The sequence below is a fragment of the Xyrauchen texanus genome, chromosome 49 (assembly GCF_025860055.1).
Source record: "Xyrauchen texanus isolate HMW12.3.18 chromosome 49, RBS_HiC_50CHRs, whole genome shotgun sequence".
NCBI classification, from domain to species: Eukaryota; Metazoa; Chordata; class Actinopteri; order Cypriniformes; family Catostomidae; genus Xyrauchen; species Xyrauchen texanus.
The window spans coordinates 18,376,767-18,392,210 of NC_068324.1; the positions used below are offsets into that span (position 1 = coordinate 18,376,767).

The window sequence follows — 15,444 nt, forward strand, 5'->3', positions numbered from 1 at the left end:
GTTTTCCATGCAACATATTTTTTAATTATATTCTTTCATGTGGTTACATACAAATAATATAGAACAGTGAAATTGATGACAACCACTTCTCAATCTTGACTGCACTCGATTCCAGTCTTCACTCCAGTTGGTTTTAGGTTTGCGATTTCATTACGCATTCGCTAAAGGTTATACGTTTCTCTGCTTTATCGCATCTCTTGATGCCCACATCCTGTAGCCAACAGTCGCTCATATCGTATCATATTGGTGGAAGTCCCTTATTGTAAATGAATGGTCGAGGCTTGATGCTCCATGTTAACTCCATGTTAAATAAATCAGCTATTATTAGAATACTGATTTGACCAGAATCTTTATCTCATCCCTTGAACATGTTTATCTCATCTCTTATTTATATCTGTATGGACAAAACGTTTTAATGAGAAAAATATTTAATACTTTTTCACAACTCAAACTATATTTTACACTTTAATGTAAAGACTGTTATTAATTTGTCATTTAGTTGATTTTTGTTTAGTTTTTTTGTACAAAGCAACAGACAATACAATTAATAAGGGGACAGTCTCTCTGGACAAACCTGAGGTTAAGTAGGGTACAATGGTGAAGCTCATGGATCAACTCTTGTGTGTTCAACCTTTTAGTTACCAGTCAAATTGTCAACCACTTGGCTACACCACCCCAAAGGTTCACCTGGATGTAGTTGACACTTACTTTGGTGCAGTTTGAGTAGAGTATAGGCCATGGCGGTGAGGACTTTCTCTCCCTCTAATATGTAGATGTCCCATAGACGCAGGGTGAGCGTGAAGGGTGTCTGTGTAGTCAAAATAACAGATATAAGTCATCTAACAAACTGGATGATTTTTCCAGCTTTTTCACAAGATGATGATTTCATCATAAGCAGAGTTTTCAAGCACTGAACTTGCGCAGTCTGATTTTTCTAACCACATGTCTGAGCACGCAGAAAGCGCATGTGCCTGGAATTATTTGCACTAAATAGTGGGTTCACAAGGTGGCAAAAAAAAAGTCAAGCCAGAAGCGCTAGAAGATGTAATCGCCACTAAACAGGAGATGGTGGAAACAGCAACTTTGTGAGTGTGTGAGGAGGTCAGGAGATACCTGCATTTGTGTAACTAGAGTATGAAAGAATATAAAGACATCTTTATGGGTCTAAACTCCTGAAGAGAAATAATCCAGTATCTCATAGCAGCCAAGGCACACATGAGCCAACCGACTGTGTATGCATAGTCAAATGGAGTACAGTATACTTTGAAAGGCTAACATTCGACTGTATGCAGACGCTTAGCATTCGCATCAAAACATTTACCATTTTGTAAGTGAAAGACTTTTTGCCTTGCGGAGGATAAAATGGGATGGGGGTCATACACTTACATTAAAGGATCCCAAGCATACCAGAACATCATAGAAACCTGAGGTAGGGCTCTTTTGACTTGGGCCAATAAGTAACAACCTAGCAACCACCCAGAACACCCTAGAATTGTTGAGTTTTGAATGGACACTCAGCACTCACATTTTATTAGTGTTTTTGGAGTATTTTAATAATCCGATATGATGTACCATATTCATCCATCCATCTTCTTTAGCTGCTAAATGTAGGCTCGCTGTCCTATGTAGGCTCGCTGTTAGTGCTAGAGCCTATCCCAGCTGTTTAGGGCTGAAGGCAGGGAACCCTGAACATGTAGCCGGTCCATCACAGGGCAACACAGACATACACATTCACACTCTCCAATTAACTTAATCTGCATGTCATTCTGTGGGGGAAACCAGAGCACCTGGGAGGAAACCCATGCAAACATGGAGAGCACATTGAAACTCCACACATAAAAGCCCAGCAAGAACCCGGGACCTTCTTGCGGTGAGGCGACGGTGTTACCAACTGAGCCACCGTGCTGCCCTATGTACCATATTGTCATATCTATTCAAAGCACTATGTTTTTGGCACGGTACTTTCCAAAGATGCTTGCATGAAGACACACTTAGTGTAAAGTTTCTAATGTAAATTATGTCTCACCCTGTCAATGAAACACTGGAGGAACCATTTGGTCGAGTAGATCCCAGTGGACATCTGTTCCTTATCCTGTGGAAAAACTGACATTTGAAGAACTGAGAAAGAACCTGCTTTCATCAGTGTAAAGCCAAACAACTGAATGAAATCTAACCATGTGTTTCTTCAGTTTGGAGAGAAGTTTGGACAGTATTTGGTCATGATGAGTCTGAAAACGCAGGAGTTTGGGAAACCCTGGGATGAAGAACCCTGTTAGAAACCACAAAGAAAGACAAAATGTAAAAGGTCATCTATGATTGGTTTCTTTCTTTCTACACAGAGACACACACTGAGAAAGGAACTTTTAAAGGTTTCAAAAATAACAGCATATTATAACACTCACCGTGCATGGCATGTTTCTTATTGGTCAGCAGTTGTGATAAGGCCCAGAACGCATCTTCCTCATTCATGTACATGAGTAAAATGGCGGCGATCTGACTCATTCCCTGACAGTAGCTTACTTCCTAAGGACAACCACATAACCAGAGACTTAAATGACTCAGTATTTAATTCAGTAATCAGTGACGGAATTGTACAAAAGCATTTGACTTGTAAAAAAGAAAAAAATATTTTTTTAATTATAGTCATAACACAAATGTCATACTGATTAACAAAATTCATTTGAAACCCCACTATAAAATATTTGCTCTTATTAAAACAACTGAAATGTATTCTGAAAAACTATGTAGGGAGGCACTGATATATATATATATATATATATATATATTGTGGCTGATAGCAATAGCCCATAAATATTTGCATGCTGTGGACGATAACTGATGCTTAAAACATACTGGCACAACTCAAAATCTCCTACTTATTTTCATTCTTTTTAAAGCTCACTCGCTTTCAATCTCTTCTTCATACCCCACATAATTTTCCCCTCACCCACTTGACCCACCTGAAAAGGAATCTGGCACCATTTCCTCTCTATTAAAACGGACACACTCCTCGTTTAACAAACAATGACATTTATGTGCATTCATGTTCAAGTAGTGTATTGTGTCAAGCATCCTGCCAAAACTATCCTCATAAAAAACTATTTTTTCCTTTTGACTCCTGCCATTCCTTCCTCTATATCACTGCAAACAGCATTATGGGTGAATAACAGAAATCTGGGAAAGTACCCCAAAAAAAAATTAAGGAGTATATCATCTGATTAGTACCAGACAAACATCCTCTGTTGTAGTCTTAAGACCCTAGTCACCCATAGCCAGTGGGCAGCACTGTAGAGTCACCGTCTCTGGATCAGTCTCCAAAGCATGTGTTAACATTGTTATCAAGCAAATAAATCAGTTTACCAAGAAACAGACAGACAGTGGGTTTATTTCACTAATAAATGCATTCAAGTTGCACACTTACTGTATGTGCACAGAAAAGGCTCTAAAGCCATATTCACTACAGGTGCGTAAACAAATACATTTGTTCTAACACTTATACGTTTGTTGATGAATTTGTAATACTCTAAATGAGGGAGCATGTGACATACCCCCTTTTGCATACTATATCAACATATGATTTGGGATGCACTAATCCTAATGTCACAATCTGTGTACTGGGGATATAATGTGAATTGGCATTCCGCCACGTGTTTGTTCACTTTTACAGATGCCAAGTTGTATTTTAGGATTTGGGTTAAGGGTTTTTCTAAAGTAAATATATTTAGCTTAACTTAACAACAACAGAAGTCAATTGGAAATCCCCATTTAGATAGCTAAGTAATTATGTGTGTGTGTGTGTGTGTGTGTGTGTGGTTGACTGGATGGGACACACAGTGGGACAACATCCCCTCTGTCCTGTATCGTCCAGTGCTGAGTTACGTAACATCCAAACTTTGTCAGTCACTCACCAAGTTGTAGACGGAATAAGCTGCCAGCACATGGAACAGGGATTGCTGTCTGTAGAGGACAAAAGCAGAGGTAAAAAACAGCCATCGTACAGATGTCCCTAAAAGAATGTTCAATAACTCTGATCCAAACATTAATTGAAAAATACAACTGTTTTTTTTTTTCTGGATTTAGTTACTCAATACAATATCAAAAAAAATCTATTTAATACAAATCAATTACATGAGTTTGTCATTTTGATATTTTTCATAAAAATAAAGTAAAAAATATATATATTTTATAAAAAGTAAAAGCTGAAATTCTTAAAAAAAAATACAAATAAATAAAAAATGTTGGTATAAATAGTTTGGAATAACATTTTGTTATTATTTCTTACAAAAAAATATTTGAAAAACATTGCAATCAATATGCAGGCAGACATTTTGTTGTCATGTGACCAAAAAAAGACCCCCATTACAGTGTAAATTAAAATTAAAATATAATAAATAATCAGCCATTTTGATATTTTCTTGAAAAGGTACATCTTGTTCAGGTTAATCAGACTCTAAATAAATAATTTTCATAACCACTATATATATATATATATTTTTTTACCTTAAAAGTAGTTTGAAAACTTGTTTATTTATTTATTTATTATTATTTATTTATTTATTATTTTGATACATTTTACTTGTTGGTTACACCACAACAAGAACCATTTAAGCCATAACTTAATCCAATACTTAAATTTCTAAAAGCTAAATTTACACACTTTAAGGACCTTGTGTGAACCCTGCATATAGTCCTTTCCCTCAAGCACCAACGAAATAATCAAAGAGAGCACATTCATAAGTGATGGTTGTGTGAATGGTCTGTATGCATGAATTAGAACAATAGAAGTATTGTTGAATTGACATAATTCTATGACAGTAACGCTACTTTTATACACATGGAAAATGTGGATTTGGATCTATGTTCTGTTAAATTATTAGTAATGCAATTATAATGACTAATTTTCATCTACTGACACAGATCATGGCTAGTATTAACAGTGACTGTATTGGCAAGCACTTCACTGAATTAATTGAAAAAATAAAAAACATTAAATCAACCAAAACAATTGCTAAATTCAAATTACACTTCAAACAAAATGAAAATATAATCTAAATAACAAAGTGGTCGAAAATATAATTCCAGATCCAAACATTTTACCCTCTCCAAATTCATCCACCAAATCTTTTGTAGTCACTTAAATAAAGGTGGAGAAATACCAATATAAATTAGATCATTAATACAATATAGCCTAAACATCCATCCATCCATCCATCCATCCTCAACCGCTTAACTGAAGTCGGGGTGCAGGGGCAGCAGCTCCAGCAGGGGGCCCCAAATTTCCTTTCCTGAGCCACATTAACCAGCTCTGACTGGGGGACCCTGAGGCGTTTCCAGGCCAGTGTGGAGATGTAATCTCTCCACCTAGTCCTGGGTCTTCCCTGAGGCCTCCTCCCAGCTGGACGTGCCTCAACACCTCCCATCCTTACCAGATGCCTAAACCACCTCAACTGGCTCCTTTCGACGCAATGGAGCAGCGGCTCTACTCCGAGCTCCTCACGGAAGTCTGAGCTCCTCACCCTATCTCTAAGCGAGAAGCCCGCCACCCTTCTGAGGAAACCCATTTCGGCCACTTGTACTCGCTACCTAGATCTTTCAGTCATGACCCAGCCTTCATGACCATAGGTGAGGGTAGGAACAAAAATTGACTGGTAGATCGAGAGCTTTGCCTTTCGGCTCAGCTCTCTTTTCGTGACAACGGTGTGATAGAGCGAGTGCAATACCGCCCCCGCTGCCCCGATTCTCCGGCCAACCTCCCGCTCCATTGTCCCCTCACTCGTGAACAAGACCCCGAGGTACTTGAACTCCTTGACTTGGGGAAATTCCTCCTTCCCTACCCGGAGTATGCACTCCATCGGTTTCCTGTTGAAAACCATGGCCTCAGATTTAGAGGTGCATAATAAACCATGACCTCTAGAAAGTTTAACACAAATCTCATACATTTTTGTTTCATAAAACAGCAACAACAGTGATTGTCAGGGATATAATTTGATGTTCCACTATACTTTCAGAGTTTGGACATGAACTTTATTACCACCTGCTGGTGTATTCTCCAAACTGCAAATGTAGGAACTGATTTTAGACTTTGCGCTGAAAACAAACGTAGGTTTTAAACATTTTAGCACAATTACCTATTTCTCAGGAAATTAGCAAATTGTGCTTTGCACCACTTCATTAACATAAAATACACCCACAGTTTTTGTGGATACACCCACAGATAGCGTAAACACTCCCAGTTCCGCTTTGTGCTGGTAAGAAAATTGCGCTTAGAATTGGTTAATTGAATAACATGAAAATTGCACATAGCCCTTAACATGTTAAAAAAATGGAGCCTCACATGATTAAGAATGTGATCTGTGCATTTTAAACAGTGTTTTTTGAATATTTTTCCTTTTTATCATCTTTATCACTGAGCAAACTACATTTTGAGCACATACAAAAAGGAATGAGTGTTCAATTCTACTCAATGAGTAGAAAGAAACCAGCCCATGGTAACAAGAAAGAGTCCATTCATGCATAAGTCATCACTTCCAAAGGAGTTGTATGTTAATATTTCATAACATCTGCATCTGTTGGTGGCTGGCCAGTGGAAAGTAACACTGTGCATTGTAGAAACACTCATGAGTAACAAAAACAAACAGCAGATGTGATAAAAAGCACTTCCGTCCCACATCCTCTAATTGGCCGTGCAGCACTTATAAAAATGTAGAAGTCATTGCTCAGATCTTCCATCCACTGGGTACCCTGATGTAGGTGGTATCTACATCAATTGTGGGTGTGCCACCCATGCAAACTACATAAACCCCCTGTGAACTTTGGTCGGCTTTCAGAAACATTATAAGATTGAAAAATGTCAGTTTAATTGAAAGTGGCGGCAGACCATTACTGCTGAAAATAAAAAAAAAATCTGGCCAGCTCTTTGGTAAAATGGCACAATAGATTTCTGGCTACCTAATTGCCGGCTTAAGGTGTCCTTTATTAAAGAGGACATACAATCCAAAGTGGGTCTTAACAACTTTTTTTTTTTGTGACACTGTGGCAGAACTGTTATGGATAACATCAAAGTTTATATTTATCCTAGACATAATGGTAACAAGTCACCGGTTCTGTCATTTCCTGAGAGGCCACACACAGTAACAGGAAGTAACTCTTGTTTTGGGTCTGAGCAACTCATTCCAGATCCATGTGAACATAAAGGCTGTGTAACATAGAAAAAAACTACACTGCCAAACTCGAAGTCTTCGAGTTAAACTAGGATAAAGACAGTTAAAAGGTTAAAAAGAAAATCCTAAGCATGTGTGTGAGCATTTGTGCAATATCTTACTTGACCCCAAAGCGCTCCATGAACATGATATGGTTTCTAAAGGTCCTGTTGACATCAAGGTCTATTTGCTTGATTTCTGTTGAGTACTTTTTTGCTTGCTCTATCATTTTCTGCAAAAAAAAAACAAAAGTAAATAAATAGGTTAATTACATTTTGTGCCAATAAAGCCATGAGTCATGTTATGAGCTATTTTGAGACTTAAAGATCCTATACATAGCTGTTCTGTAAATATATGTGTAAAAAATAAATAAATTATATAGCTCATATATACATATATATATATATATATATATATATATATATATACATATATATATACTTAAAAAGTTAAAGTTTAAAACCCTAAATTAAATAATAATTATAAAATTATTATATTATATAAAAATAATAAAAACCTAATAAAAAGGAGAAGTGCATAATATCTGTGGCACCAAACAGAATTACACCAAAAAAAAAAAAAAAAATGTTTCCAAATAGCTTTCCCAAGCACTCCCCCATCTGCCATTGGTCAGATAAAAAGGTAGTCCTGCCTCAAACTCACGCCATTGGTTGAGCCAGAAGTTACTATAAATCTCCGCCTTTGTCCGGCCATTCCCAGTAGGTGGCAATATGAACAAAGAATGTGAATCCCAAAAAAACTAGAGGAGGATGTGGAAGTGAAAGTGGAGATTTACAGTAAAAAAAGGACTTAAATATTGATCTGTTTCTCACCCAAACTTATCATATCGCTTCTAAACATATGGATTTTACCACTGGAGTCATTTGGATTACTTTTATGCTGCCTTTATATGCTTTTGGAGCTTCAAAGTATTGATCACCATTCACTTGCATTGTATGGACCAACAGAGCTGAAATAGTTTTCTAAAAATCTTGGATGAGTTCTGATGAAGAAAGAAAAAGTTTTTAATATTTTTTTAATAATATTTAAAAAAGCATGCATTGAGAATGGTCATCCCACAGTCGGCACACATTTTGCATTTGCATCCTGAATATAGCTGTCTGTGACATGCTGATGCAAATTAGTAGCTGATTGATTTTCACCATAGTGCACACAATCCAAGTGCTGCAGTTTACCACAGTAGTTCAGGCCTGCTGTGCTCAGCCAAAATAATGAAGTAAATGTACAAAAAGACTGAACGTGATTCACTGGCATCATGCTGACAGATGAGACATCATAATTAAAATTACACAGTTATGATTGTTTTACTACAAACTTTGAGACTGTATATTATATATGACCCTCCAGTGCTGGAACAGGGCTAAAGCAAAGTGTGCATATAGGTCTGATGTTGTGAGACTGAAGTTTTAACTTTTCTTTGTATGATACATTGACTACATTTATACAATGGCCAATGCCGGTGTTAGCTAGATAGCCAGCTTTATCAATAGCTAAATTTAGTGGATGATGACAGTAGCGGTTTATAAAATAGACTGTACATTATAAATATGTTGACACAATTCAGTACAGATGTGATTCTGTCACAACTGTCATTTATATATATTAATTGTTATATTATATTATTGTTTTATAATAATAGAATGTATATATTTTCTGTATAACCAAGTTACGTTACACTAATGAATGGACATCCGAATTGTTGGAATTCTTGAGCATGAAGGTAGAGATATGGTGAAATTTCCTAGATGAGCTCTTACCGAGTCTGCTCGACTTAACAGGCCATAATACACTGAGCGAGCTCACAGAGTCCTGGCTTGCAGATCTGCTGAGGGAGACAGGGCCCGATAAATTCTGGCCAAATTTCTGAGATTATCTGATAAAGATCTTGTGTTGAGCGAGGCGAGGAGCAAAAGGAAATCTTGGAAACACAGCAGTTTCTTGTTCCCAGACTTTGCAAGTTCGATAAGAGAGAAACGTGATCGATTCAGGAAATGCAAGAAACTCAGACATCAACGAAAGTTCAATTTTACATTGAAGTTCCTGGCCAAATTGAGAATAGATGCTAAGGATAGCTGCAAAATATTTACATGCCCACATCAAGTGATGTCTTCCATAGAATCAATGGACTGAGGAAGTCATGGTGTGTTTCTCATGTTGCCCCCGACTGAACTTGACTCACTGAACATACTCTTGACCATCCGATGAAGCTGGGCTCCTTTTTTTGTTTCTTTTTGGGCTGGTTCCGCATAGCGGCTGGAGTTTGTTTAGTGGAAAAACACTCCTTCGGGACAGTTTGTGGATGAATCTGCTTGTTCTTTGTGCTTATGCCTCCTATTGGCTGGAGTTTGTTTTGTGGAGTATTTTTGGAAGGACATTGGAACGATTATGTCATCTCCTGAACTCATGAAACAGTCGGCTCACTGAATATTCGTTCACCTGTCCAAGGAAACTGAATGGATTTTTTTTTGTGCGTGCTAGTTCTGCTAGAGGCTGAAGTTTGTTTTGTGGAGGAACACACCTTCGATACAATTTTTTAATTAATCTACACATTCTTTGTGTTTATTCTGCCTATTGGCTGGAGTTTGATTTATAGATTATTTCTTTTATGTAAATCTGTCTCACAAAATTTGTATAGAAACACCGGACTTGAACAATCTGACGGCAAAGTTGTCTTGGGGACTCTCATTCATGGACTTTAGAGGGAAGGACGCCGTGGGGAATGTGATCTTTATAATTTTATTTTTGACACAAAATCAATTTTTTATAATATGTCAAAATGTCAAAAATTATTATGAGTGCATATGGATATGAGGGTTCATATGAATAAATCTTTCCCTGTAGGAAGCTGAAACATTTGGGAAGATATGGGGTGGACATGTTTTCTTTAGTGCTGGCTCAAGTAAGAGTAGGGGAGTCATTATATTAAGAAGTAAACATTTACAATTCAAATGTCTCAAACAGATTAAAGATAAATTAGGAAGAGTCATTATGGTTTAGCAGAAATTCAGGGGCATAGGTTGATTTTGGCTATTATTTACGCACCTAACGCTGATGACCAAGGCTTATTTATTGATCTTGAAGGGATGTTGCAGGAAGCTGCTGGAAACCCTCATAATATAATATTGTGAGGAGACTTTCATCTTTTGATGAACTCAGTCTTTGATCAAGGTGAAGAAAAAGTGTGTAAGCCCCCTAGAGCAACGACTGAGCAAAAAAATATATTGATTCTGAGATAAACCTGGAGGAGCTTGGTGAGGTAATTAAGACCTTGCCTATAGGCAAGTCTCTGGGGCCAGATGACTTTGTCGCTGAATATTTTAGATCTTATGCTATAGAACTGGCTCCACTTTTGATACAAGTTTATACAGAATCATTAAAGAATGGAAAGCTTCTGCCAACCATGACACAAGCATGGATCATTCTGATTAATACAAAAGACAAAGATCCAAACAAGTGTAAGAGTTATCGTCCAATTTCCCTGATCCAGCTAGACATTAAAATATTGTCAATTTGGATAACTGATTAAGTTATGACATCTCTTATACATATAGATGAGGTGGGGTTTATTCGGGGCTGCAGCTGCCATCTCACTTGATGCCGAAAAGGAGTTTGATTTGGTAGAATGGGATTATCTTTAATTTAAGATTTTGTAAATATACGGGTTCGGGAATACTTTAATTGGATGGATTGTAACTTTACAGGGTGTCTATAGTGGTGGTACATACAAATGGATTAATTTCAGATCATTTTACTCTGGATAGGGGCACCCAGCAGGGTTGCCCTCTTTCCCCATTATTGTTCTGTCTTGCCCTGGAACCATTAGTAGCCACGATAAGAAAGGAGGAGGATTTTCCAGGATGGTGGGAGGTGTGGCGCATAAGCTTTTACTCTACACAGATGATATTTTATTATTTGTCTCCAACCCCACTAGATCTATGCCTTGCCTCCACAGAATTATTCTCAGTTCTCAGGATACAGAGTTAATTGGTCTAAATCTGGGTGCCTTCCAGTGGCCCAAACAGGCCATTAAATATTTGGACATTTTATTCCCGGAAAATGTGTCTGATTTAGTTGTCCGAGTTAATTTTGATCCCTTAATAAAAAGGTTCTCGAGCGATGTGGGCAGGTGGGCTTCATTACATTTATCTATGATTGGGAAGGTTAATGTTATTAAAATGAATTGTATTTCAAAATGTAACTACCTGTAAGAATCTATCCATATAGATGTCCCCCTGATTTACTTTAAGCAATTTGATAGCATACCAAAGTCCTTAATTTGGAATGGTAAGTGTCCTAGATTACATTTTAACAAGTTACACAGACAGATTGACAAAGGTGGGCTAGGCCTACCCAAGATTTGGTTTTATTATTATGCATTCGGTCTCAGACATTTGGCTCACTGGTCGCTTCCACCTGAGAGAGCCCCTCCCTGGTTTTGTATTGAATAGGAAGTTCTTGCCCCTATTTTGCCATTGCAAAGCCTTTCTATCAAACTAATCGGAGAAGCTAAGTTACACTCCGTTATCTCACATTTGCACTCGGTATGGACAAAAGTGTCCAGAGTGTTTAATTCTGACATTTCTTGAAATGTTGCCTCAAGCATATGGCTGAACCCAAAATTATGTATTAACAAGGATTGTGAGGGAGGTTAATATACTCGGTGACCTATATGAGAGCGGAGTGTTGAGATCATTTGAAAATTTAGTTCAAATTTTCGTTTTGGGATTCCCAGTTCTATGGGGATTTACAGCTGCGCCACCTGCTCTGTATAAGGTGATAAGCAGGGGCAGTGGTGGCTCAGTGGTTGAGGCTCAGGGTTACTGACCAGAAGGTCGGGGGTTCAAGCCCCAGCACCACCAAGATGCCACTGTTGGGCCCTTGAGCAAGGCTCCAGAACTCCAGGTGCTCCGGGGGGATTGTCCCTGTAATAACTGCACTGTAAGTCTCTTTGGATAAAAGCATCTGCCAAATGCATAAATGTAAATGTAAGCATTCATTTATTAGGGAAGCAGTGCATGTATGGTTTTGTTCATGCTACAATTAAGAAATTGTACCCTAAATCTAGGCATGATTGGCCATTTACAGACTTAAGATGAAGATCAGCTGATCTAAATCGGTGGCCAATTGATTGGTGCATACCTGGTAGAAATGAACAAACCAAGATTACGCTGTAATAATTGTGTATTGTTAGTAAATGTTAACTATGGTGTTAACCTTATCGTTAAGCGTTACCATGGAATTAAAATGGTGATGAAAGGTACTTCAAATTAATACCATGGTATTTCCATCATGCTAGTGTCTACAATGCAAGGTATTGCCATGGTACATTTGCTAAGGATTGTTAGGCTGTATCAAACATGCTAGGTAACTGCTTCCAAATAAGAAAAAACCTTTGCTAGTAAATAAAACATTGTTAAGTCTAAAAGGGCTGATCAGAGAAATAACATGTCTGGCTAATTAAATCCCAAACAATCACACAGGACAAAACAAAACCCAAACAAATGAGCCTTTGAATGAATGAACATCAAACAGTCACTTTACATTCAAAGGTTCCTGCTGGAACCCAAACACCTCTAAAACAGACGACCCCGCTGGTGCTCCTACCTCGTACTTCCTGAAATTGGCCTGCTTCACCTTGTCCACGTCGAGCAGCAGAGCCCAGGCTTCCCCACGCAGCTTCATGGGAATCCCCTTGTACACCCGTTTCATCAACTGCACAATGCACACAGGAACAGGAAACGGAAACAAATGGACAACAGGATTTATTTTGGGGTTTATTAGATTCTGGATGTGTGGAATCTGTTTGATGGGCACATATTAGGTTACCTTTTCACTGTTGTGGTACTTTTCAAACTTTTTCACCATTTTAAGCCATTTCTGCTCTCTTTTGATCTCCAAGAGCTTGTACTGCGGGAAGAACACACATAATCTGTAGTCTTATAGCCTAAAACTTTATCACTTTTCATTTAATACCTTGCAAGCACTGGTATTTTAAGGTTTATCTAATGATAAAATAAAAGATTTGACAGCATTATTTGATAGCATGTGGAAAGAAAGCTGATATCCTAATGTTACCTCCTCCTCTACTGCGGTTGGTGTTTGTAGTTCCTCTTCACTGAAAATACATTTAATAAGTTAGATTTGAACATCTATAACACAAATAAGAAGTTTCTTTCAAATAATATTTAAGACGTGTGGAAAAGAACAATCTCCACAACCTTCTTCTGGTGGGAACTTTATGCTGTAGCTACTTCCCAAAACAAACATAAAAATGCATATTTTTCAATGCTTTGACAACACTGTTAAGTGCAAGCTTTGAGAACAGAGGTCATCACCTTGCTATGCTAAAGACTGTGTGGTAAAACCGCCCTGGAGTTGTTAAAGTACAAGAAAGAGCGCGGCATGACTTACTGCAGGAAACCGAAGCGGTCCGTAACCCTGCAGATGCTGTAGTCGACATCCTCCCAGGAGTTAATGTGCACACCCTCCTTTCTGCCCTGTAACCAGCCGAAAGAAAAAACTGAGCGACTGGGGCAAACGGCAAACAGAGAGATGATTTGTTTCAGCACAATGACTGATAGATATTTCTATTCATTCTGAACAATTAACTTCTTTTGGCTCAAACAAACCAATGTAAAGGTACTTTAAGTACACTGATAATTTCCATCAAAACTGAAGTCAATAAGCACGTTTACATGCACTTGTCTTCAAATGCTAATACTTAATATGCCAACAACCTGTAAGGTCATGTAAACGTGTTAAGCAGTTTTCTTTTATGGTTTAAGATAAAAACGATCAGCACCATTGTAGATTATGTGCACACACACAGCGCAAACACATAACATACACACAAACCACCGCTGCATTCGCAGTCTGGCTGCTAACATAAATACTGCACCATCTATACGACTATATCTTTTTTGTTGTTTAATGTTCATTACATGCTGTTAATTTATCTCATTTTGGTTAAATATATTATTACATCTGTTAGAAGCTCATAATTCTCTGTCTGTTAGCAATTCATCAGGATTACCTTATATGCTCATATAAATGGGGATATATGAGGATGACCTAAATACTAATAACAAAGGGCTCATACGAGCATTACCATAAATACTCGTATAAATGGGCACCATACAATTTATGCAAGTGTATTGTCATTCATTTCTCATTCTAATCAACATACATCTGTTCTAGTTCATGTTAAATCTGCCCTTAAATGGCAGCATAGAAGTTCCCAAGCTCTTCAATAAAATCTGTATTTCAAATGAGTAGCTTTTAATTAATTATCTAGCAGTTACAGATTAAAAGTGGGTGGATGGATGGACGGACGGATGGATGGATACACTGATCAGCCACAACATTAAAACCATCTGCCTAATATTGTGTAGGTCCCCCTTGTGCTGCCAGCATCAACAGATTAGCGTTCTGAGATTATATTCTTCTCATCACAGTTGTACAGAGTGGTTATCTGAGTTAATGTAGACTTTGTCAGTTCAAACCAATCTGGCCATTCTCTGTTGACCTCTCTCATCAACAAGGCATTTCTGTCCGCAGAACTTCTGCTCACTGCATGTTTTTTTTGGCAACATTCTGAGTAAATTCTAGAGACTGTAATGCATGAAAATACTTTCAGCGGTTACAGAAATACTCAAATACACCCACAGGAGGCCTTTTGACAGATTAAAAACACAATTGAAAAGTCTGAATAGACCATTTATATTTTTTCTTTAAAGTGAGAATATATTAACAACAAACAACTTATTTATATAACAATGAAGCATTAAAATACTGTTTGCAAAACAAAATTCAGTTTATTATGAAAAGCTCGTAACATGCTGATTAATAAAGCAAAATTTAGATGGGGTAAAAACATTATAGTCTAAAGGCGCCATGTTAACGTTTTCGATGTTAATGTTTTTGATGTTAAAATAACCACACCTGCAAATCGCACTTGCAGTAAATTAGTCTTTATGTGGTGCCTCATGTCTATATTGGCAAGAGAAGCAATGCACGTGGAGTGGGAATAAAGAGTGGAGTGGCGTATACACGTATGCTTACACAATCATTTAGCCAGGTGTCAGATAACTAACACAAAGATTTAGAGTTTAAATATTATATCAATATTTAAACACAAAAACTGTACTGCTGTCATTCAACTTCAAAATGAACTGTTTGTCTTATCTTTTAATATTCATATCCAAGTGCCATCGATTGATGAAGT

General features: G+C 37.5%; 1 protein-coding gene across 1 annotated transcript in view; it reads right to left on the bottom strand.

Moving 5' to 3' along the window:
* Positions 1-15,444, bottom strand: part of LOC127640444 (USP6 N-terminal-like protein) — a 37,296-nt gene that overhangs the window by 2,373 nt on the left and 19,479 nt on the right. Inside the window, exons 3-12 of the mRNA XM_052123025.1 lie at positions 13,632-13,717; positions 13,296-13,335; positions 13,047-13,127; positions 12,825-12,932; positions 7,322-7,431; positions 3,909-3,957; positions 2,403-2,523; positions 2,175-2,269; positions 2,027-2,092; positions 709-808 (exon numbers count right to left, since the gene is read on the bottom strand). Of these exons, the coding sequence (XP_051978985.1) occupies positions 709-808; positions 2,027-2,092; positions 2,175-2,269; positions 2,403-2,523; positions 3,909-3,957; positions 7,322-7,431; positions 12,825-12,932; positions 13,047-13,127; positions 13,296-13,335; positions 13,632-13,717 (856 nt within the window). The remainder of the gene's footprint in view (positions 1-708; positions 809-2,026; positions 2,093-2,174; positions 2,270-2,402; positions 2,524-3,908; positions 3,958-7,321; positions 7,432-12,824; positions 12,933-13,046; positions 13,128-13,295; positions 13,336-13,631; positions 13,718-15,444) is intronic.